The sequence below is a fragment of the Anopheles coluzzii genome, chromosome 3, assembly GCF_943734685.1.
Source record: "Anopheles coluzzii chromosome 3, AcolN3, whole genome shotgun sequence".
Classification (NCBI taxonomy): Eukaryota; Metazoa; Arthropoda; class Insecta; order Diptera; family Culicidae; genus Anopheles; species Anopheles coluzzii.
This window is the reverse complement of record NC_064671.1, coordinates 25,199,558-25,222,635: the sequence shown is the minus strand read 5'-3', so window position 1 is coordinate 25,222,635 and position 23,078 is coordinate 25,199,558. Positions and strand designations below refer to the sequence as shown.

The 23,078-nt window shown below is 42.7% G+C and overlaps 2 protein-coding genes across 6 annotated transcripts in view; both read right to left on the bottom strand.

Annotated features, from left to right (window-relative positions):
• Positions 1–23,078, bottom strand: part of LOC120959803 (zinc finger protein ush) — a 135,060-nt gene that overhangs the window by 31,463 nt on the left and 80,519 nt on the right. Inside the window, exon 1 of one of the 5 annotated variants that reach the window (XM_040383448.2) lies at positions 20,114–22,465. The exons of the other annotated variants lie outside the window; for them this stretch is intronic. Within the exon in view, the coding sequence (XP_040239382.2) occupies positions 20,114–20,222 (109 nt within the window). The 5' untranslated portion in view covers positions 20,223–22,465. Of the gene's footprint in view, positions 1–20,113; positions 22,466–23,078 lie in introns of those variants that run through there. 5 annotated transcript variants of the gene reach the window in all.
• LOC120959802 (uncharacterized) lies at positions 2,955–18,113 on the bottom strand. Its single transcript, XM_040383447.2, has 2 exons — positions 12,663–18,113; positions 2,955–10,865 (listed from the first exon to the last, which is right to left on the bottom strand). The coding sequence occupies exons 1-2, from the start codon at positions 12,847–12,849 to the stop codon at positions 4,150–4,152; spliced, it is 6,903 nt and encodes a 2,300-aa protein (XP_040239381.2). The 5' UTR covers positions 12,850–18,113; the 3' UTR covers positions 2,955–4,149.

Sequence of the window (23,078 nt, the reverse complement as noted above, 5' to 3'; positions counted from 1 at the left end):
GAGAGAGGAAGGGGTTGAGACAAATCTGGGGGAGACTGTGAGTTGGCATCTCGCAAGACTACTGATAATGCGCCACACCACCACATCATGCTTTTCCACCTCCCCCCAATCTTCCTCCACTGATGTCTTGGCGCCCGGGCAGTGAACGATAAGAGAAGCGGGCCACACAGGTTTATATTTTCCAAAAACTTTATAAACCATTAATTTTATATTTTTGAATGCCTCCCCCTATGCCGTAGCTCTAGCTCTCCATTCCTTTTGGAGCGATGAATCGCTGTCTTCTAGCCATCCCATAAATGAAGAAAACCTTTTTCCCCCTTCCATCTTCGTCGCTGTCCGCCTGGTTGCTTTGGCCCGCATTCTCAAATATGACACCGCAGCTTCCGGTGTGTGTGCTGCCATCGAGTATGTGTGTGTTTGTGTGTTTTGGTGCCTGGTCTGAAAGGCGTATCGCCCACTTCTGATCGAAACCGGGCCGGAGACTGCAAAAACGGCAGCAGGCACCATCGGCACTCCGGGAGCGTTTGTTGTTCCCGTCCCGGACTAACTTCAACGCTCACCTACAAGTGTGGGGGTTTGTTGTAGCACGTGAGTGGGGGGAGGGAAAGGCCTTTTTGTCTGAGGCAGTTTCCTTTTTCTTCACTCAGGGATTTGCCTCCTAAACCAACGGCAGCTGCTCTAAGTAAGGAGTTGCTAGCCTCCGTTTCTCCCACCCTCCCTACCAAACCCCCCGCCAGTGACATTTTGGGCCACCGGGAGTGTTTTCAAACACGGCGGAGATGACGTTGAAGAAAAGGAAAGCAAAAGAAGCCTTATCTCATCGGCACTTAAAGGCAGCAGCGGCAGCAGCAGCAGCAGCACCCTATCACTTGTTCGGCCAGGGTACGTAGGTGTACATGTGTGGGAAAGTGCCTGTGTGTGTGTGTGTGTGTGGGAACAATACCTCTCCCGGCACTCATGTCGGCTCATGTCCTGCGCTCACCCAGCACACGTGTGCAATAGCAAAAGATGCTGATATGAGCCGGGCTGGCCTTCGCTTTGATCCTTCCCCAGACGCTGGTCCATTTCGGTACACCACCACACGCATACCACTCTCTCCACTTTCCTGCCGCCACTTCTGCCGCACTTGCATCCAACCTGCCCTGTTCCGCCCCTCCGTCGTTCCTTTAATGCCGACGTCCGCACGTACGTATGTGTGAACATTTTCCACCCATTTCCTTCATATATAAATTATGTTTACTTTCTATCGTCTTTATCTTGCGCCAGCCAAGACACCGGGACCGGTCATACATTGCCGGCTTTCGTTGCGCCGTCCCATTCCATTTCCCTTGCCCCGTCTTTCCGCGTGTCCGTGGGCTGATCGTTGCGCGATAGTGGTGGTTGGTTGGTGTATGTTTGGCCAAAAGCTCGACCACAATCGCTAGTATGAAGCGTGAAGAACGGTGGGGCGCGGATGAGAGGGATAGGGTGGGTTGAGATTAAGGGAGGTGTTTTGAGAATATTAGATGCAGGCGCGTTAGCATGCTGTCTGATAAGTGCCGGCAAAGTGAACATTCTCAGTCGTTGCGAAAGCTCCGTAAGATGCATACAAATTGGTTGGAAATTGCATAACTTAATGCATATTTGCATTGTAGTTTTTCACCATCAAATCAATGCAATAATTGATTTCTTTTAAATTTATTGAAATGGACAAAACGCATCCATACATCCTATCAAGGGCATGGAAGGGACAACGGCAAGGTTTCAATTCATGCTGGATATATCACTATGTTTTTTGGCCTTCTAACGCGCTTACTTTGTCCACATTGCATCGGGTGGGGGTTGTCCACAGAGTGATGAACAAGGGAAAGATTGCATCGAGTCTCAAGGCGTAGTAAAATTTTCCATATCCTTCCTACACGATAGGAATAATTATTTTAAAAAATGAAGATAAGGCTACCAGAAATGTATAAGCGATGGAGTGTATTAAGCCAATGTATGTGGCCTTTTTCTATGACTCGTGCAGAAATAAGGGTTTCTGCAATTTAACTGATTTTAACAGCAATATGAAATGCCATTGAAACATGTTTTTTAAATTTAATTTGCACGATAGTATGTATCAGGCAAACAAGTGTTAAAATTTTTCAAACCCGTTTGGAACATGTTTGTACACAGGCATAAGCATAGAATAGGCAGCGATTTTTTTTGTTGCTCTTGCCGACTAAGCAATGTCATGCAAATGTCTTCAGAACCACTCTGACGTTATGCTGTGGTTCTATTCCTTCCGCTTGACGTCTTGCATCAGCAAAATGCTTCCCAGCTGCCTTGCGATATCTTTCAGTTGAGTAAACACATTGATTCAGAGATACATAAGTCACCGGGCAGGGTTGTGCTCCATTTTGGGAGCTCCAGAGTGTACCATTCGAGGAAGGATCACCACTACACGGCTGGGTTGTCGTAGGACCTATGAGTACATACTATTAATTTCAATTTTGAGTTTTACCGAACGATGGAAGGAGATGAGTATCTTTGAAGGAAAAATGTGAGAACTTTACGAACACCACAGGATAAGTGTGGTCGGTGGTATGGTACGGAAAGTCATACGTTGCAACGTGTCGTTTTAAACGTGTGTCGGGATGAAGAGAACCCCCACTTCTCGAGACTGGTGATGCAAAGATTGCAAAAGTGCTTGTGTAGGAAGAAGGAGGATGAGCAAAGTTGGTTCCGTTGTTCCTTTTCAGCTAATCTAGAGGGGCTTAGCTTAAGGGATAAAGGCTTCGTGCCAAGACTGATTTGTAACGATGAGAGATGACCGACCGGCCGGCCAGCTTCTTCTCTTCGAGCGACGAAGAAACCAAACGTTAGCACCTTGCAAGGTTTTGGGCCAGCAGGACAAACGATGGGGGCATTTAAGAAAGTTGACCGACTTCTTGGTGAACACTAAAAGGGTGGTCTATTGGTTGGTAGTGTTATGATCAGTAGATAGGTTTGGAAGGTCGGGAGGTGCTTCAGAGATATTTGTCCTTACATAGGATCAATTCTAGCCCATTTGTTCGTTGGTAGACTACATTCCACACCTTAAACCACACAGCGGGAGGGAGGGAGGTTATCAGGGTCCTACGGTGCCCATGGAGTGGTGGACGCCCGAGATAAAGCGGATGCTAGCATCCATAATTTAATTAGAATTTTAATGCTTAGATAATCGGTTTTACTAACACCAGGCGGAGATATTGCTAACGAACCATGCTGGTCAGCTAACATCTTCGGAAACGATTTAGTAGAGCGTTTTGAAAGGAAGAAGAATTTTGATATGCTTAAGATAAGGTTTCATTTTTGATACTTACGATTGTGTACATAGTTGTTTCGTTTCTACTGTTACATAAGAATACAATTTAGACTGTACAAAATAATGCTATTTATTAATACAGATTTTTGCTTAATTCTAAGTGTTTCTAAAAAGGGCTCTATCAATCCCTCACTGTCTGTGTTGTTGTTTGTTAAATTGACATTTTAACTTATAAAAAATGAATTTCTATTAACATTATGTGAATCGCCGTTGCGTAACATTTCATTTATTTACAAGGTAAGGTAAATGCACCTCAAGCATACAGAAGATTTTCAAGATAAAAACGTATTTAAAGTAACAGTTGATAATGAATGCTTGTTTAGTGATCGAGCTACCAACGACGGATGAGACAAGTTCCAGAGGAACAGTATTTAATATGTAAGAATATAGTTTGATATAAATGATATTATTTTTCTGGATCAAAAACTGAGAAAACAGATCTTCTTCTATTTGGCGTAAACGTCATACGCGGACCTGCCGGTCTGTACAAGCTTTAAAGACTTTATTCAGTGAAACGCAGCCGGATAGCCAATCCTTTGCTAAGGTAAAGCCAGGTTGGAATTGAGATATAAGGAGAATGGTTGAAGATAGCGAGCTCTGTACCAGTTAAAGGTCTTGTCTTACGTTGAGCTACCATGAGAAATATTGTGCATCTAGTGTCATGTTAGGGTCATTGTTAGGGAGCTGGTTGAGCAGCTGAGGGAAAGGTTGCGTCTGGACACAAATTTGGAAACTTAGCCGAAGCTGTTGTGACGCTTGATGTCGAATGCCTATTATACACGTAGTGTGATAAATATAATTGCATTGCAATCGCAGACTGAATTTTATCTCTTTCGGTTTGCTTTTCTGCCACCACGTTTACCACGCATTTTCCTACTTCTTCTCATATTCACAGAAGATGTGTTTGAGCGTCGTCGTTGACGAGAATTAGGAAAATGTGATTTCGGCACCCTATCAGAAGTGGAACTTGTAGCTGTTGTTCTATAATGGTGGTTGTTGATTGATATATTGAACAGTGCCAATTGTGTTGGGGTGTACGTGGCTATAGATTTTCGACGTGTTAGAATACTATTAGGAGTTTCTTTGATTCGATCATCTCGTACACGGAAGTTGTCATCATTAGATCGTTCTGTTCTGTTTTGACTATATGTGTCAGTATTCCTTTGATTATGCTCTCTGTCATGTCTATGTCTGGTCCTGCTGCTTTCCAAATTCACAGAAGATGTGTTTGAGCGTTGTGGTTGATAAGAATCATGAGAGCTTTCTGTGATAGATTGATCTGAAGAATGAGTAGAATAAGAAGATGTCCTTGATGAATTGGTGCGTGGAGTTGATGTTGCTCTTTGCGAATCTTTCGCGCGCTGTTGTTGATTTGGTGTGTTTTGAACACTGAGCGGTTCTAAACAAAGTTTTGGGTTTTGATGTGATTTTGGAGCCCTATCAGAGGTGGAACTTGTAACTGTAGTTCTATCATCGTAGTTGTTGATGGATATATTGTACAGTTCCAATTGTGTTGGGTAATACGTGGCTACAGATTTTCGACGTGTTAGAATACTATTTGGGGTTTCTTTGATTCGATCATCTCTTACTCGGAAATGGTCAAAATCAGATCGTTTTTTAGATCGTTCTGTTCTGTTTTGATCGTATGTGTCAGTATTCCTTTGATTACGCTCTCTGTCATGTCTATGTCTGGCCCTGCTTCTTTCCAGATTCACAGAAGGTGTGTTTGAGCGTTGTGGTTGACAAGAATCATGAGAGCTATCTGTGATAGATTGATCTGAAGAATGAGTAGAATAAGATGTTCTTGATGAGTTGGTGCGTGGAGTTGATGTTGCTCTTTGCGAATCTTTCGCGCTCTGTTGTTGATCTGGTGTGTTTTGAACAGTAAGCGGTTCTAAACAAAGTTTTGGGTTTTGATGTGATTTTGGAGCCCTATCAGAAGAGGAACTTGCAGTTGTAGTTTTATAATGGTTTTTGTTGTTGGATATATTGGACAGTACATTGGAATTGTAGACTGAATTTCTTCTCTGTCGTATCGTTGATTGCTGCGCAAATTGAGTTGGAGTGTAAGTGGCTACAGATTTTCGACGTGTAAGAATACTATTTGGAGTTTCTCTCATTCGATCATCTCGTACATGGAAATTGTCATAATCAGATCGTTTTTTAGATCGTTCTGTTGTTTGATGTGTGTTTGAACCGTATGTGTCAATATTCCTTTGATTACGCTTTCTGTCACGCCTACGTTTGGCTTTGATTCTTTCCACATTCGCCTTTGAACTCGTATTCGTGTTTGAGTGTTGTGGTTGACGAGAACTTGTAGAATGATCTGTGTTAGATTGATCTGAAGATTGAGTAGAATAAGTTGTCCGTGATAAATTGGTGAGTGGAGTTGATGTTGCTCTTTGCGCATTTTGAAATTCATTAATATCAAGCTGTAGTTGATCAGGTGTGTTTTGAACAGTAAGTAGATCTAAGAAAATCGTTGGGTTTTGATGTAATTTCAACGCCCTATCAAAAGAAGAACTTTCAGCTGTAGTTTCATAATGGTTGTTGTTATTGGATATATTAGACAGTACTTGGGGAAGAAAGTGTGAACATTGCCGTTGTCTTGATTGTATTTCTGGGATAAACTGACTGTGACTGTAAATATCAAGAGATTGTCGACGTGTTAGTGGGCTGAATTTGGCGTGGCTCAATGGCAATGCATCATCAGGATGTATTGTATCAGGATGTGTTTGTGTGTTTCTAAAAGAAGTTATAATATTATTTCTTACTGCACCACCGATATTCAATGCAGATTCCGTAGTTTGGATTGGACCTGATTGACTTGAACTTTTGCTTGAAATATTGTTCGGAGATGCTAAATTTGTCGTAAATCTTGTAACTTGCTCTATCGATGTATTCGAGGAAGTAGGTGTGAGATGTAGCATTAAGCTGAGCCTTCGTTTCTTATACGGAAGTGTATTTTCTGAGCACTGGAAGCTATTACTTGTAAAGTTTCTAGAGGAAGTTGTAGAATCTTCATGAGCTGATATGTTCTGCCCATTAGTGTTCTTTGACATTTCTTCGACTATTGGGTTTGTTTCATGCAGGGTTTGCACGCTGTTAATAAATACTTCTTTTGAAAGAGAAGGGTTTTGTATTGAAATGTCATCAGAGGAAAGAATTTTTTGGTTGCTTTCTGATGATATTGATGGTAGCGTCGGTGATGCGAGACCAGTTTGTTTACATCTACTAGTACATTTCGTAGTAGATGTTACGGGTAACTTAGGGCCTACGTGTGAGCTATGTAAAATATTTTCAGGACAGGCTACAATTGTAAGTAAATTTTTATCAAGCGCTGTTGGTACTTTTGAACCATTACCAATAATATTTTGTTCTGAATTTGCCTTCCTTTTCATAGATCGAGGACCCGGATTTTTCTCTTGATCGGTGTTACGCAAACTTGAAAGAGAATGTTTTGAACTTTGTGTGCTATTACAGGTTATTTTTTCTGTGCATACTATTGAATCTGCATGTATGTCTTTCCCAGAGACAGATATGCATTTCGGGCTTTTTGTGCATACTTTTGCATAAATTTCTCTGGCATTTGTATGTGACTTAATATTTTCTTCCTGGGGTTGCTGTGGATTTGAATTGTTTTCAGACTCGTTTCTTTGTTTGTCTAGATCAGCATCTTGTGGGTTATTATTAGCAATTTTGTCTGAGAGAAGGTTTGAACCTGCATGGAAATCTTCAGACTTATCAGTGACCAATACGGATATGTGACGTTGTCTGTTTTCTGAAGCTGTTGGTTGCGTGTTGTTACATGGTATTTCTTTTACGTTTGCTTCAGCTAGTGACGGGCTGTGCAAGTTATTTACATTTAAGTTTTCCTCTGGAGGAGATGACATTTGAGTCAAACCATTGGTCGTCGAATTGTTCGGTTCATTATTTGATTCGCACGTTATCGGTTGCAATGTTAATAACTGGCAGGAATCAATAGACCTAGATATTTCTGCAGTTTTTGGAGCAGCTACTGTACATCGCGAATCAACTTGTACGCTACTTTTAGACATATTTTCTTTAGAGGGGGGTAGATTTGTTTTAATAGATGCCTCGATTCCCTTTACCACGAATGAAACGTTATCTATCGGTTGTGTTGTTGGTGTTTTCGTTTTCACGTTTCCTTCCATGCTTACGTCAGCGTTTTGTGTGGTAATGACACTATTAATGGCAGGATTGTTTTTAGTAAGTTTTTCATGAATAACAAAATCTGACAAACTGTCACCAGAAGCTAGCGTGTCGTTGGTTGCAGATGAAGTCGGATCCTTTGCGCCTGTGATTTTACACGCCGTGTACTTCAAACGAGGCATTCTTTTATACGGCATATTCATTCTTTCATTAGAAGTCACGTTTTCACAAAGTAAGAAATTTATAGATGAAACTGGGCGGTTGGGTATACTGGGTATATTTTTGTTTTGGGGTTTAATGTTAATTTTAGGCGGCATCGTTGGTGAGCTTGTCGGAATAAGTTTGCTAGTTTCTAGGTTTTGCTTTCGTTCCGTGTGCTTTATACGATATCTTTTCTTCGCTTGCGCAACTCCTAATTCGTTGTCTTGAGCGGAAGTGATGGAGTTATCAGTTGTTGTAAGATTCGCAGTTGTCAATAGCTCTGACTCTATCGTCGGTTTGCTCACAGAATCTGTGTAGATCATATGTTTATTTACAAAATGAGAATTATTGGGCTTCTTATTTTTTGATTCCGACAGTACGACACTGATGTTTCCGGTTGTAGTTTCTGCGGCTCCTTTTTTAACACATTCATTTTTGTTTGCTGTGCTAGACACAGCTTTCAAAGCAGGCAGTTGGGATTGCTGCGTATCCATTTTCGATAAAGTATCAATGTGTGCGTATGGATGATCAACAGCAACAGTGCAAAAAGTTCTTCTAATTGTCTGGTTTGGATCACGGTTTTGTGCTTGACAATGATCGTTAAAATTACCCGAATCTTTTCGCTCACAAGATGTAGTGCCCAAATCATCTTCACATAATGCCGGGGCATGTGTACTACTGTCCACATCTAAAGTATGTTGAGATTCTATGTTGTTAGTAGCATTTTGAGTAGCATTAACGTCAAGGGTATCGTCAAATGAAGCAACATACAATGAATCTAGTTGTGGTTTTGTATAATTCTGATTCGTATTTGATAATGCAGGTGAAGCAGATAGTGTTGAACAAACTGGTTGTTGGCTCTCTGTATCCTCTTGTGTAGGAAATTGATTTGAATAGTTGGCATTTGCATTAACGTCCTGACATATCGACATATCAGTTTCGATGGAAGAAGAAGAAGGTGTGTCAAAGTCAGCCTCGGGACAGTCATACTTTGGTTTACGGACTTTTTTTGTCGCTAGTGTACTTTTCTCTGTTTGATTAATTGTTTCCTCATCATCTACCTGATCGCGGGTAAAATTTTCTTGTTTGGTGAACATAGCAGATGCAACAGTAGGTTTACTTGGGTTTGTTTTCGCATCCAGGTCCATATTTTGGCTAAGTAATGCGTCATCTTCAAACAAACGAATTGGAAAGGTCGTTGAATCACCATTATTACTATTTGCTACGTCAAGATCGTCATTATCAGAGCTAGAAGGTGATGACTCTACCGTTGTTCTTCCTTGATAGTTTGGCACATGTTGGTCATGCTCAAAACTTAAATCGTCTGATCTAGTTTCATCTGAGCTATCAGAATCCTTTGCCGCGCCAATCAGGATCTTATGCCGATGAGATGGGCGCCAATCAGGATCCTGTTGCAGTTCAGATATACGTTTTCGCGCTGATCTACTTTCATTATCCACTTCCTTAAGAACCTCATCGTTTTCATCAGAACTAGCGACAGTGTAGTCTACAAAAGAAACTGATTTACGCCGCTTCAATATTCTGGTTTTCATTGAGTTTGTTTTTCTTTTCCCAGCGGACTGGCCTATTTCTACACTGAGCCCATCTGTGATCGATTTTTGTTTCGTCATTTGCGGTAGCATTGCTTTGCCTAAGGATAATTTGTCATTCCTATCAGAAGCTGAAGCTTTGTTATCAACCAGCTGTTTAAAGTTAGCTATCGTTAAATTAAATGCCTGACTGTCGGTCAACCTGAAACGTTTTTTTAATACTGTTCTGGCCAATCTTGCTTGAGTTTGTTGTAGCGGAGTAGAATTTGCGTTAATGGTGTTCCACCTCAAACATGTTATGGTAGAAATGATATCTATATTTAGTTTGTTTTTCTCTAATGTTTGTGTGCAAGATTGAATATATTGATCTTGATCGATTGGTGTTGTCGAAGTTCTACTTATGTTTGGACTACTGGCTCCATCAGAAAGGGGGTTCATTCTAATTTGATCTGATGATGATGATCTATCCTGACTATCCTGATTTATGTTACCGATTTGTTTTATTGATGATAAAAGAGACAGCTTTGAACATTCACTGTGATGCAAATTGAACCGTTTGCTCAGAATTTCGGTACCACATTGCATGAGATTTAGCTTTTGTCGAGTATTTTCCTTGTCAGAATTGATCCACCGCAAACAAGTTTCTGTAGCAATTAAATCCAAATTTATATTTATTTGAAAGCCCTCCGTGCCTATTGTGCGCTGCCCTACATTGCTATCACTTTTCTCAGCATCAGTGCTTATGGAATCCGAAGAATCATATTCTATTGATTTTGGATAGTAACTGTCGTCGTTGCTCTGGGAAGAAAATACAATATCATTCGAGATAGTGCTGAACGCCCTGTCGTCTCCAGAACCCAATTCATTTTGTACATTATCTTGTGCTTGTGTTGATAGGTTGGAGAAAAAATTATCTTCGGTATCGCTAGCATATGCTGAACAATTGTTTAATACATTGGTCGGTTGCTGGCGCACCACTGCAATATCAGTTGGATAACATGGTGTAGCTTGAATGTACGAATCAGTATTCGACTCTACCCTAGTGCAGTCTGAGTTCTTTACATTAAATGAACCAATACCGACATAAGAATCGTTTGTTGCATCAGTGCTTGGGTGGGTTGTTGTTGACACCTTTGGAGCATTATCAATATTGCTCGGCACAGAAGTGCTCTCTGCTGGTACTTTTGAAGTACTATGAATATTGTTATGTAAACCCAAGCAATTTGCGTCGTTTACGATTGAATCAGTAATAAAGATATTATTCTGGAAATCATTATCGTACAATTTTGCTTCAGTTGTAAGGCCTGTACAACTTACATTGCTGGTTGGTTCTGCTATATAACCACCCATTTCGGAAGAGTGTCTTGATGAAAAAGCGCACTGCTGTGCCTTAACCCTTGGTCCTGTAGACACAGTCTGTACGTGTTCATCAACTGCTGGAGACGCGTCACGTCCGAGTACAGTCATCTTAAACTCTTCGTCTATCGATATCTCCAAGGGGTTTGCTTCGTGCATTGACAGAAAAATAGTTTCCTTCTTTTTAGGCGATATTACTTGAGGCGTGTTGCAAGATACCACTGCACGTTTCTTTTCAATGATGCTTTGTAGCTTGTTCGCTGCAAAAAGATGTATTTATAAAAATTGGAATCATTTCTTGAACGCTGATTAATGTTGTCACATTATAAAGATTTCGTTTTTGTTTACTAGCCCTGCGCAGTAATTCAGCCACATTCACAAATTCGATCGAATTCGGGAACGATCGAAGCGATTATCAAAATGACATACAATGATGGCTTCCTTTGATGTTTTTTGAACATTTTGCCGTATTGTTGACATAACTGACCAGGATACTCAAGAAATCAATTAAAGCAACCGTTGTATCTAGGCAACTACAACTATCGTTCCTCTTCGATCGAGTTTGAGGAAGTGGCAGTTTATTTTTTAGTGTGTCAATGCCTGATTTTTTTCATATCGGTTGTTTCATATTATAGAGCATAAACTATCGAGCAAGAGCAGGGGTCGAAAATAAAATGTTACATTATTATTTTGAATGCTTATTTTTCTATGAAAAGTATGTTAAAAAAAAACTATGATACGCGCTTGGCTTAATTTTCCAGTGTGTAAAATGATGATTCTTTCTGTTTTTTATTTGCCTTACGATTTCAATTTTTATTTACCCACTTATAGAAATATTACTAGCGCTGTGTGGATTTGTAAATATTCGCTAAACGATGGAATTGGTCGTACTTCAACTAGAATGAGTGCCAACCAAATTTCTGTTTTTCTTCAACCGAAACAACGATACCGTACAACAAAATCACTAACAAAGAATCGAAAATAAACTTTATCCCAATTGAAGTAAAATTCTAAACTCACAAAATAACACATATCCAAAGGCAATACCTACAGTTCACGGGGTTTCAAAACACTTTGCGGTATGTGCTGCACAGTTCATTCTGTATGAGGGAAGTTTCTATTCTCATCTAATACTTCATTTAGCCCGAAATAATTTTAATGTATAGCTATTCTGCTGAATTCATTTGCATTGCATCATATATGTTTTTTTCATATACGGTAATCACTTGGTAATATAGGTACTATCGTTAAAGTTTCATTACGCAAATATATTTCACATGACATGATGCGACTCACGTAACTAGTATTGTTCATTCACATCTTTCCGGTACGATCTGTTCGCGCTGGTTGTAATAAAAAAGTTGTTTGAACGTACTTTCAATAAATATGATGTAACAAGGCACAAACGTTAAGAGCTATGCGGGTAAATGCAATTACATTCTGTTATTTGGTTTGAAAGTGCTAGATATTCAGTTTGATTGGTGTCACGCGCTTGTAGCACCCAATGTGAATTATACTACAATTATATCATATTAAGCTTATTGTTATACACAATAACCAACCAGCTCAAAACCGCAAAACAGAAAAAAATACTTTAAAGAACTTAGTCGCTCCGAAAAATGTACGTTTTGGGTAGGCGAACGGTATCCAAGTATTTAAATTCAATATAACGACCCTACACAAATAACACACAACTCAACGGATGAAATCTACAACCAAAATTCTATACGGTTCATATTTCACACAAAGGTATGTTTTAAGATCAAACATACATCACTACACAACGGAGTAATTCGATTTGTGATTCAAACTATCACTGTTTGTTTAAGAATGCACACCACTAATGCCACAGTCTTTGTCTATCCCTCATGCTGGATGCATTTGCAAAGCGTCTTACAATATAGCACTGCCATCGGTAAAATCGTCGTTAGAAATGCGCAATTGGTTTCTAAATTCGCAAACCACACACATGGACACACTATCGCCCACAGAACACATCAAACAAAACATACTAATCGCACAATACGCTGTCGATCGTCTTCCACTTTATGGCTTACCTTGAGCGTGTTCCATCTTGCTATGACTTTTCTCCAAAGTTGTTTTATGAGGTAGAGTCTTGCCTTTTCCGATGCTATCGCTTCGGGATCTTGCCTTTATCTGATGGCTGGCTGCTGCGCGAGCTCCTACGAACCGGTGTCGCGCGAAGCTGTCATATTTGAGCCGCACACGCACACTATGACACATGCGCGCACGGTCCTGTAAAAGTCCGACCACAAACACAGTTTCGGTTGCGCAAAGCCACGGTTGTTAGTGTTGGTGCGATTTGCTTATGTGAACATGTCGATGCGGCGAGACCCTTGCCGGTTTGATTGATTTTCTTTGTTAAGTGCAGCGGGTTAAAACGCTAAGTTGGTGGTCAAAAAACGATTGATAATTGTGAAATTATGATACACTGACCACTGACGCCCAGCGCCACGGATGATGGCTCGTCAATGAGGGGGGAAAAGTGTGTTGTCCAGTGAATCGAGGGACGTACCCTCTTTCGGGTGCTCCACACGACATTTAGTATAGCTTAGCAATAAATGTTAAATGTTATTCTATCGTTTAATTGTATTTGATGCCATTACTTATCAATAAAAAAACACGTGTGTTGATCTTTCCACGGTGTGTGACAGTAATTGAAATATTAAATGTTGTACACGTGGATTCGGAAGAAAAGATTTCAGTGTTCCTTTGACATTTCATGACGCTGTTTGTAAGACACAGTCTAACCCTTTGACGAGCCGGTCTCGTAGTACAGTCGTCAACTCGTACGTCTTAACAACATGCCCGTCATGGGTTCAATCCCCAAGTAGACCACGCCGCAATACGTAGGACTGACTATCCTGCTATGGGGGGAATCAATTAGTCACTAAATGCCAAGCCCATAAGTGGTACAGGCAGGCCTTGACCGACATCTGTTGTTGAGCCAAAGAAGAAGAACCCTTTGACATTCGAGTGAATCGCACGGAATCAATTTAATCTAATCTAATAATAACTATAGGTATGCAGCTTTTTAGACGTTTCAGTTTCGTTTTGGAATCATAAGCGTAAGAAGGTTAAATGAAATGAAATACAAAATCTTAACACATTCACGTACAAACGCACAGTAGAGAAAAAAACTGGCCGTGTCTCACAGCCTGCAATGACACGTGGCAATGAAAAGAATGCAGCAGCACCCAGGCGAGGTGGGTGCGATAATGTAAGAATAAGAACAGGAAAACGGCAGCTTCCTCGGTGGCGCACGTTGAGTCTCATTTGATAGTGTGTGGTACATCGTGGCTGGGTCTGAGTTGAAGGCTACGACGATGCCCGATGATGACGGCTAGCCAATGTTTCATTTTGTAGAACGTAGTTTCAATACTATACCGGATACCGATTATACGGATTTACCAGACATACCGATTTGTGAAGGTTTTTACATAAACAACTCGAGCAATTTATGTAAATGTTAAATAAAACATGCAAATGGTTCTTTGGGTTTTTTTTTTCATAAAATAATTTATTTATTTACTACACGTCAACATGTGGTTACTTGTTGTTCGATTCCCGTTTACGCTGGCAATTTTTCGTGTGAATTATTTGGAATTTTTCGTGTATGTCTTTGCCACATTTGTTACAGATCACTTTTTTCAATGCACGCAATTTCATATCGTGACTGCTATTGCTGCCTCGCGTGTGTTTAGTGTACGATGAAGATGTGCGTGATGAAGTGTTGGTTTCTTGCGGCGAGGCATGATTTGAATGGTTATGCGATTTTTGCTTCTTCTCGCTAGCCTGACGCGAAGGTGGGGCTGTCTCGTGTTTCTTATCCTTTGGTATCTGGCTGCAGTTTCCGGTTTTGGAATGCTCCGGCATCGTGAAGCTTGGTGTACGGATGTTAGTTCCGGTCTGATATTCCTTCGGCACCACGATCTGTTTCACACTGCAAGTAAAGCTCACACACTAGACTACGTCGATCGACAGCTCACACCGTACTAATCAGCCTCAGACTCGCATTAATCAGACACCGGAGGAAGTTCAATTGATGTGCCTGCCCGTGCAGCTCTAATACCGTTCCCACAAATAACTGACCATGAATGGATGCGCAAACGCTAAACCCTAACCGCTTCGCGCGGGTTGTCTGCGCTCTCTCTGGAACACTCACACCTGCGTAAGCGTTACGTGCGTAAGCGTTACGAGCATTGTAGTGGTAAGACTGGGGGATCGTGCGCGAATGTTGGAATGAGAATTAATTATGAGCTTGATTTAAGTGAGTTCTTGCAATAGATATCATTTTTTGTTGTTGTGTCTTCTTTTTGTTTCTGAAGTGGGTATCTGTACAGTTGCTGGTGTTGCAACTGAAGGGAGTGAGCCTTTTATGAGGGAACAAAAGGGTTTAAGGGCTAGAGTGACTACATTAGGCGATACAAATCAGATAAACAAGATACTATAACCACTATGTTATCATGTTATTTTGATCTTTAAGTACGATAACATTTTCGAGCAAACTGTCTAAACTTAAATACATCCTAAGCGCGATTATGTCAGTTTTCGGGCATTTGCACACATTTGCAGGAAAAAAATAATGCTTAAAACTTGTTTACTTTTTTCCGTGTGTCTGGGCGCAAAAAAAAAAAAACAACAAGGAAACAGCCCTTTGTAGCACAGGACGCAGGAGTGCAAAGACGCTCAAGTAGCAACCTGGCAAGCCGTGCCAAAAAGTGAAAAGCGATAAGGAATGCTATTTTTATAGAGGAAAACTTTCAACCCTTATCGGTGTCACCATTTTGTAGCACATTTGTGTTGCGCCATGAAGCTTTACGGCGCTGTGCCGGGAAATGCAAACTTGCATTCGACTGCTGGTTGGAAGCAGGACAGGAGGTGATGAGAGGAGTGTTAAGAAAATTCATCCACCCTGCTTGCCTGCAACTGCACCATCCGATGAGCCGATTCGTTTACGGACGTACAATGAATGCTTCGGTCGTCAGTTTCTTACGGTGCCTTCTTATCGTGCGGCATGCAGCAGCATCCGTCGTGTACCGTTTGGCCGAGAGAGATGGTGTGCTGGTGATTCGATTAGGAGTTTGATGGCGATTTTAACGTTCTGCGCGGGTGGCGGGTTACAGTTTAAAGTGGATATCAGTGGCCGAAGGAATCGTTTAGCCAAATGGTTGCAGAGTTGTTGGTGTTTTCTTCTAGCAAATGGTTTCTAATCGGTTACACATTTATTCGTTGGCTTTATGTAGGTATGAATTGAAACATTTTGCATGTATAGTTTCGGATTTTGAAATTTTGAAAAAAAAAACGCAAAGTTTTTTAAAAGAACAATCCTACTTCACTGCACATTTCAGTAACAGCGCCTCAATAATCTGCAATTTGCGTCTAAAAAATGTCATATTCGCGATCATTAAACCTGACACCCAACAATAGATGTCGCTAGTAAGCGCTAGCGATGGGTATCAGAGATTAAGGCCGGGGTACACGAAGCTTACTCGTTAGTGTAATGTTGAGCCATTTTAGCGCATCTGGTGGCTGGTAATGCAAGCTTCGTACAAGAATTTTCAGCTAGTTGGCTACGTAATTTAAATTTTACTATTTTTTATCTTTTCGTGATTTGTGCAAAAACATTATTTTCAATCGCACATGGTTATGTAATTGTTATATAGTTGATCAGATTTATTTTATACGTAAAATGTTAGCGACTCTCGGTAGTTTATGTCAAAAGAATTTCTTATCGCTTTTGCGCAAACCTGCTCCTTTTGACTTGTGCTGTGACAAAAATGTTGAACTTTTTTTCCAAAAACACTAAACGCAACGATAGGAGCAGTGCAGAAAGGTGACATTTGCACCTGAAACGGTCGTCTTGCTGACCGCCATTGCTTCGTGCCGCCACTATCTCCCAACCGAAGCAAGCGTCTCTGGCCAGCGGATTAAGTTATCCTTTTCCCCCCTTTTGTATGATGAACCGCTGCGCAGTGTTTGGAAGTGTGGGGGATGGGTATGAATGAAAGCGAAACGAAGGAATAAGAAAAAAAGAGTAAAGTACTCTATATATATAACAGTTTCTTATCGTACCCGTTTTTCAGCGCACGATTTTTTCGTCTTTTTTTTGGCCAAGCAACTCCCCCAACCATTTTCGGTAAGTTTTCCTGCATCCGAACCATTTTACCTCAGTTCCTTCCGGTGCTGCAAGCGTCTACGGGAGGACCCCTGTGCCCAGGTAGAGCACGCTGCCGAGAAGTAGATTAAATAATAGTTGAAGTATAGTTGGCCCCTCAGCTTCCCGGCTGTGTTCCGTGCAAACCGGTGCGCTGCTTTAAAGTGGACATTTCCGCGGCCTTTTCTTCGGCGTGCGTGCGTGAATGTGACGCGGGAAAGCGCGGCGCGGAGAAAAAAGCGCACACCGGTAATGCTTATCGCACTGGCGTCGGTTTTGCAGCACCGAATCTGCAGCACGTGCTCCCCACAGGCTGGGACTCTGTGCTCTGTGTGTGTGTATGTGTGAGCGATTTTTTAAAAATCTCTCTCTCACTCTCCTTTTCTCTTTGACCTGCTCCCACGGTTCGACGCGCTTCCGCGGCCTTAAGCTCCGGTCCCGGGAGTACAATTTTCTCCATCCCTTTGCTTCTTTCGCTTTCCACAGCAAACCGTTTGGTTTTCCTTCCGCTGGTGCAGCCTCCACCGTCGGGGACACGACCGGGGGGACACACGCGATAAGGAATGATTAAATGATGCCATTTTTATGTGTGTGCGGCGCGCGGGCCGGCGTATATTTATTTTTTTCTCTCTAGCGTTCTTTTTTATGCTGCCAGTTCCACATCTTTAGGTGCTTGTTTTTTAATCCCGTACTCACACACAGCGGGTATGTATGGATGTGTGTGTTTGATTGTGTGTTCTTGGTGTAGCGAATTTCCCGAGCGTGTTTTTTTTGCTGTGGTCGGCTTGTTTTCCGAACAACCAGTGCCAGACACATGGGTGTGAGGGAAAAAGGCACAACACACCTTCTGATCTTGCGACGTTGCTCTGTTACACGGGCAGTTGGCTAGTCTGCTTCTATTTAGCTTTTGCTATTGGAAGATTGAAATAGTGTGCAGAGGAGGGGTTTGTTTTTTTGTCGGAGTGCAATACATTGACTTAAGGTGTTGAGCGGAATTCATTCGTTCGAAAAATCATTTGTCCACCAACCGGGGAGGATAAGAGTGGTGGTTTGTTTTGTGTTCGATCCTGATATGCTTTACTGCGGTAAAAGCTTGTCGTGATAAATCAATAGGTATGTGTAAAATGGTGAAACACAAAAAAAAACTCTCCAGCAAGTTTTTGCTTGGCAAAATCAAACAAGTGAAGATGGCGATAAAAGGGTAAAAATAAGCTTGTATTTAAAGTTAGTACACGGATCTTGAAACGATATTATTTGAGGGAACTTTTAAATTTTAGGGAAACATTTAATCTTTAAACAGTCATTTGTGTTCAAGAAATTATTGACAGAGACTTTAGTTTTATATTTAGATAACGAAAAGTAAATGAATTTGCAACACATTTCAAACACAAGATTTATAGACATTAGAATATCAATTAATAGCACTTAGAATATAAAAGATATATGAGACATACATAAGAATATGAATGTGTACTGTGTTCAACGAGCTATAAAAAAGCTATATGTAAAATGTCTACAAAATTGTTTGAAAAGCACAAGAAAGTTCTGAATAACAATCACGAGCACGAAACGTCCCACCTCGCCCAGGCCAGTCAACAAAGATGAATGTCTTCCGGGGCTTGGAGGTAACCAAGCCTGCTGGATAGAGTGTTATCAAACCATGCACAGCAACGTTTGCACAGATAAGATCAGATAAGATGCGGCAGATGGCCGTGTCGATGGCAGTGGCAGGGCTTGTAAAACGTGTGTACCTTATTTGCTCTTGCGAGGCACTGGGTGAGGCGTGCGCCATCGGTTTGCTTGCCACGAGGCTGATGTTCTTATCGGTCAAAACTTGTGCATCGTAGTTTTGTACGAATCGTTTTAGAAGGCAAACATTTGAAAAAAGGCTTTTTGCTCTTGAAATGATTTCCAATTTTAGTTTAAAATAAAATCTACAATTGGTAGCAATGAAGACAGCAAAGCAGAAACTCCAAGGCATAACTTCACGTCCCTTACATGTGAGGTAGAGAGGTGTGAAAATAATGTGTAGGAAGCTGGACAGTGCATTCCTCCAGTAAGGTATATGTCCAGACACTTCGAGTTCTGCATGACTTTGCAAGCGAATAGAGCAGAACTAATGCTGCACTGTTTGCTGTTTGATAGCGAGGGACTTATCTCGGGACTGTTATCGCAGACATTTCGTCGTACCGAGCTAGATCTGGCGGGGCAACGAGATCTGGCGCTGCTAGACGACGGAAGACCCGAGTAGACAAAAAGTAAGTGTACAGACACGCTGGATAATGGTGTCCTTCGCAAACAGAATTTACACCCCAGCTGGCTGCAAGCACAATGGCATCAGGGGAGAGGGAGTCTTGGTGTAGTGCTCGAAGTTTTTATTTGCATTTGCACCGAGTGTCTGTACATACATGTGGGTGCTGGTGTTGAGACATACACAAATGTGTAGTGAAGTGGCTGAAAATAAGGTGAAAATAACTAGCTATCTGTCACCGTTGCGATAGCGTTCGCTCCGATGTGAATGCAACTCTACGCAAACAGGTGGGCGAAAGTGAGTCTGGTGTGTGGTTGTTCAGGGAAAATAAGAAGTTAAAAAAGGAGATAAAATGCAACCTATATTAGAAGATGAATGTCTGAATGTTGTCTGTGTGAGTGCCATTGAGGTGCATTAAGTCTTCGCTGCGAGAGAGAATCACACCGCTGTCAGACGCTGATCCTAAACAGTGCGATGGCATGAGCCTTGGGGGTTTGGTAGGAATCCAACGAATCACACCACGAACGTTGACAGAACGTCTGTGCCATCCAAGGTGCCGATAGCAGACATAGGAAGTTATGGGAGGGAGCGGAATATAGAAAAAGCTTACTAGAAGATAAGCGTCTGGATTGAATGCTTTCAGCTATGGAGAGAAGACGTTAGGAAAGCATCAACAGGGTGAACTACCAGGGAAGACACCGATCTGATACGTCTTGCATTTTCCGACCTAGCTCTGACAAAAGCAAATGCGCCACGATTTGATGGAATCATACGGACCGAATTCCATTTGAAGAGAGATAAACGTTGTCACAGTCGTTGAGTCGAGATTTGCAAACGAAAAAGGTGATTAAAAACGATAACGAACATTCGGCATCTCCGTCCGACAAGAGCAAAAAATCTCAGCTACAATATCAATTGTTTTATGCTCCAAAATCTTCCGGCCTTGTAAAAAGCGAGTGGACTTTGGAGATAACGAAAGCGCACGAGACGCGTTATCAGGTAGGAGAGATAAGTTAATCCCTACCACGGTGAGCACACTTTACATCTTGCATCTTGTCCGGGCAATTATTCGCACTTACCGAGCCTGATCTTGGTGCTTCTCGAGCGTAACAGCTCGTAAAGCTTGGGATGCATCTCGAGGCCGTCGCTCACTGGTCGGTGGTACTGATGGATGCGCAAGACGTTCATATGCGCCAACTGCTTGCCAACATACGGGGAGGGGTCGTGCGGTTGAGGATGTACAATCCGGAACCTACACTTAAATTCACTTTGAACTTGAGCACGCTTCACTTGTTAATATTGTAAGCAATTTGCTTCATATATTTTTGGGCAGATTTCGTGGATTTCAATTTTGGTGGTACACTGTTTCCAACACGCACACACTGGTAAATTCCCATCAAAATAAGGTACACTTGCACACTGATTTCAATACAAAAAACAATTTCACTTTAAATGGGCACTACTTAACAAGAAACGCACGCACCAACTGCTTAACCGGAATGAACTTCTCACGGACAGCAGCGAGGTCCTCCCCGTGTTGTTATCGGCGCGCTAGTCACTCTACGACTGAACCGCACCAGATGGGCGCACTAGCAACCGAGGCCAACGGTGGGGTGTTACATCTTGGGCCACTTCCACCATGAACTGCCGGAGGATTGAGATATAATCGAATTGCGCGCAGCAAAGATAAGAAAAGAGCCATCCTCGAGACTGTGAGTGAAGCGGCCGGCGAAGAGGAGCGGCGCTTGAGTGTAGGGAGATTGGTTTGTTGATTTGAAGGGCCAGGCGAGCACACCTTTTCGCACACCCGCCGACCCGGCCCGACAACGCTAGATCCGAGTGTGCGATAAAGAGCGGCTAGAGATATGGGAATGAAGCTATATTTGGACACCTCGCCCAGTGAGCGCTTTCCTGCCGCTCAATATTCTTAGACACCTCACGGAATGGTCTGCGTATCGACGCAACGTCGACTTCTCGAAACGCCAATAAGGCAGACGTGGGCACGGGGCGAGTCTTATCGGCGAGGGCCCACATGGAGGGTGGATGCGTACCGGTATATATGTAAATGTACGCTCCCTATCAGCGTCTATATCTACAGCAGGCGGGCGCTCCTAATGTGTACCCAAAACCGTGCCACAAGGAAGTGGAATCCAATCGCCGATCCATCGGTAGCAGCAGCAGCATCGAGCCGTGGCGAGGTTCCCGCTCGCTCATTCGTCGGACACTACTAGATAAGGCACTAATAGAAGCCTCTGATAGCCCTGTACGAGCACCGTCTCTCGGTGCAAGAGGTAGAGGCTGTGGTAAAAAGCAAAAGAAACCGGACGCGACCGTACCATACTTCCGCCGGTTGCGTCCCTGGTCGAGGCAAGAAGCATCCGACCGATGCGGGGCACGCAGCAAACACAAGCACAGCCAACCGGCCGCGCGATATCGAAGATAAGCGAAAAATATTCATCATAACTTTATCGCTAGTCAAACATGGTACGTTATTAACAGTCGTACACACGTCTCTCTCTCTCTCTCTTGCTCTGTTTCCCTTCCATTCCGGGGGTGGCAAATCTTTTCTGCTCGCTTTGCCATGCTCATGCGGAGGCCAGCCAGCACTCGAGGCCCAGAGGCCGGTCCCGATAAGCGACACACGAAAGATTGAAACAACTGATAAGCGCCGAACGCGTTTCTCCACGCCTGCCGAACGAGCTAGCGAGCTAGGTTCTACATCAGAACGGAAGCGCAAAAGTCCGATGAAATGATGGCGACAATGCGCCAAGAGCGATCGAACACAAGCGCACATCAGCATCTTCGGTCTGCATCGCGTTGTCATTGGGTGTCCGAGGTGGATGATTAATGGCACTTTTGTTTGATTAACGAACGGGAAAGGGAAAAAGTTTTCGACTGTTCGATTGCACACTGTAATGTGTGTCTTTCAGGAAAGAAGTTCCAGAAGAATTTTGAAGTTTCCATTTCAATCATCGGTGGTGATTAGTGCACCTTGTGCAAGACTTTCAAATGTTACTAATCCGTAAGCGAGCATGCGTGCAGAAGCTACATCAGAATTGTACGCATTCCAACTGTTTTGAAATTCAAACTCATCTGTCAGAACCCTATCCGGCGCTTATCGACCGAGTTATCCCACTGACGCGCGCTAATGTCACCTCTCCTTGTCTAGTTCTCTCCCTTCTTTCGCTTTCTCCCTGCTGCAAAGCGGTCAACGAGCAGCCAGCACGTCGTTGTAGCTTGACAAAACGACCGAGTTTTGATGTACAGAACGTGCACTGACCCCCATAGCTGCAGCGTGTAGCGCAGTTGGCGCTACATTTGCCCCAATAAAGGCAACACGATGGCATCAGATCCCCTGCACGACCACAGTGGACCGTTTTTGGAGGAGACGTACCACCGTAGCCCTGGACCGCGTATCACGCAGAACAACAACATAAACATGGTACGAGCGAAAGATCCGGAATGAAAACCTCGTATCCGGAAATGAAAACCTTACGATAAGCAAGCGCAGCTACTGGTCTGGTGCTGCTGCTGCTGCTGCTATTACGCTGTGGCCATGAGGCCGGGAAGAGCTTGTAATGCGCTTACGAGACTCTCACCAGTGGAGACACACACACACACACACACGTATACAGGTGGTGGTACCGATGCACCAGCAGCCTGTGTCACTTCGGCTGCGCGAGTCAACCGCGATGGCAAATTTGTGCTGAAAACGGCACAAACGATGTAATCTTGACACAAACACACTGGGAGCAGCATCAATGTGTCACGATGATTTTGTCGCGAGCAGCAAGTAACCCGCAGCGCTTGAATCCCGGGACATGCCGGTACCAAAAACATCGGCCCCTTTGCTCGCTCTCCTGTAGCGTCAAAAAAGCAAGACTGGGTTAGTGGATGTCGCGTGGATGTAAATCGGAGTGCGAGCAGCGCGCTCGTGCGTTATCGTGTCCGACTCTTGCTAGGATGGACGGAAGTGCCGGAGATTGATGCCGTTCGTTTGAGCTGCACGCTGGGGGTTGGTCTCGGACAAGATTCTCTTGTCGG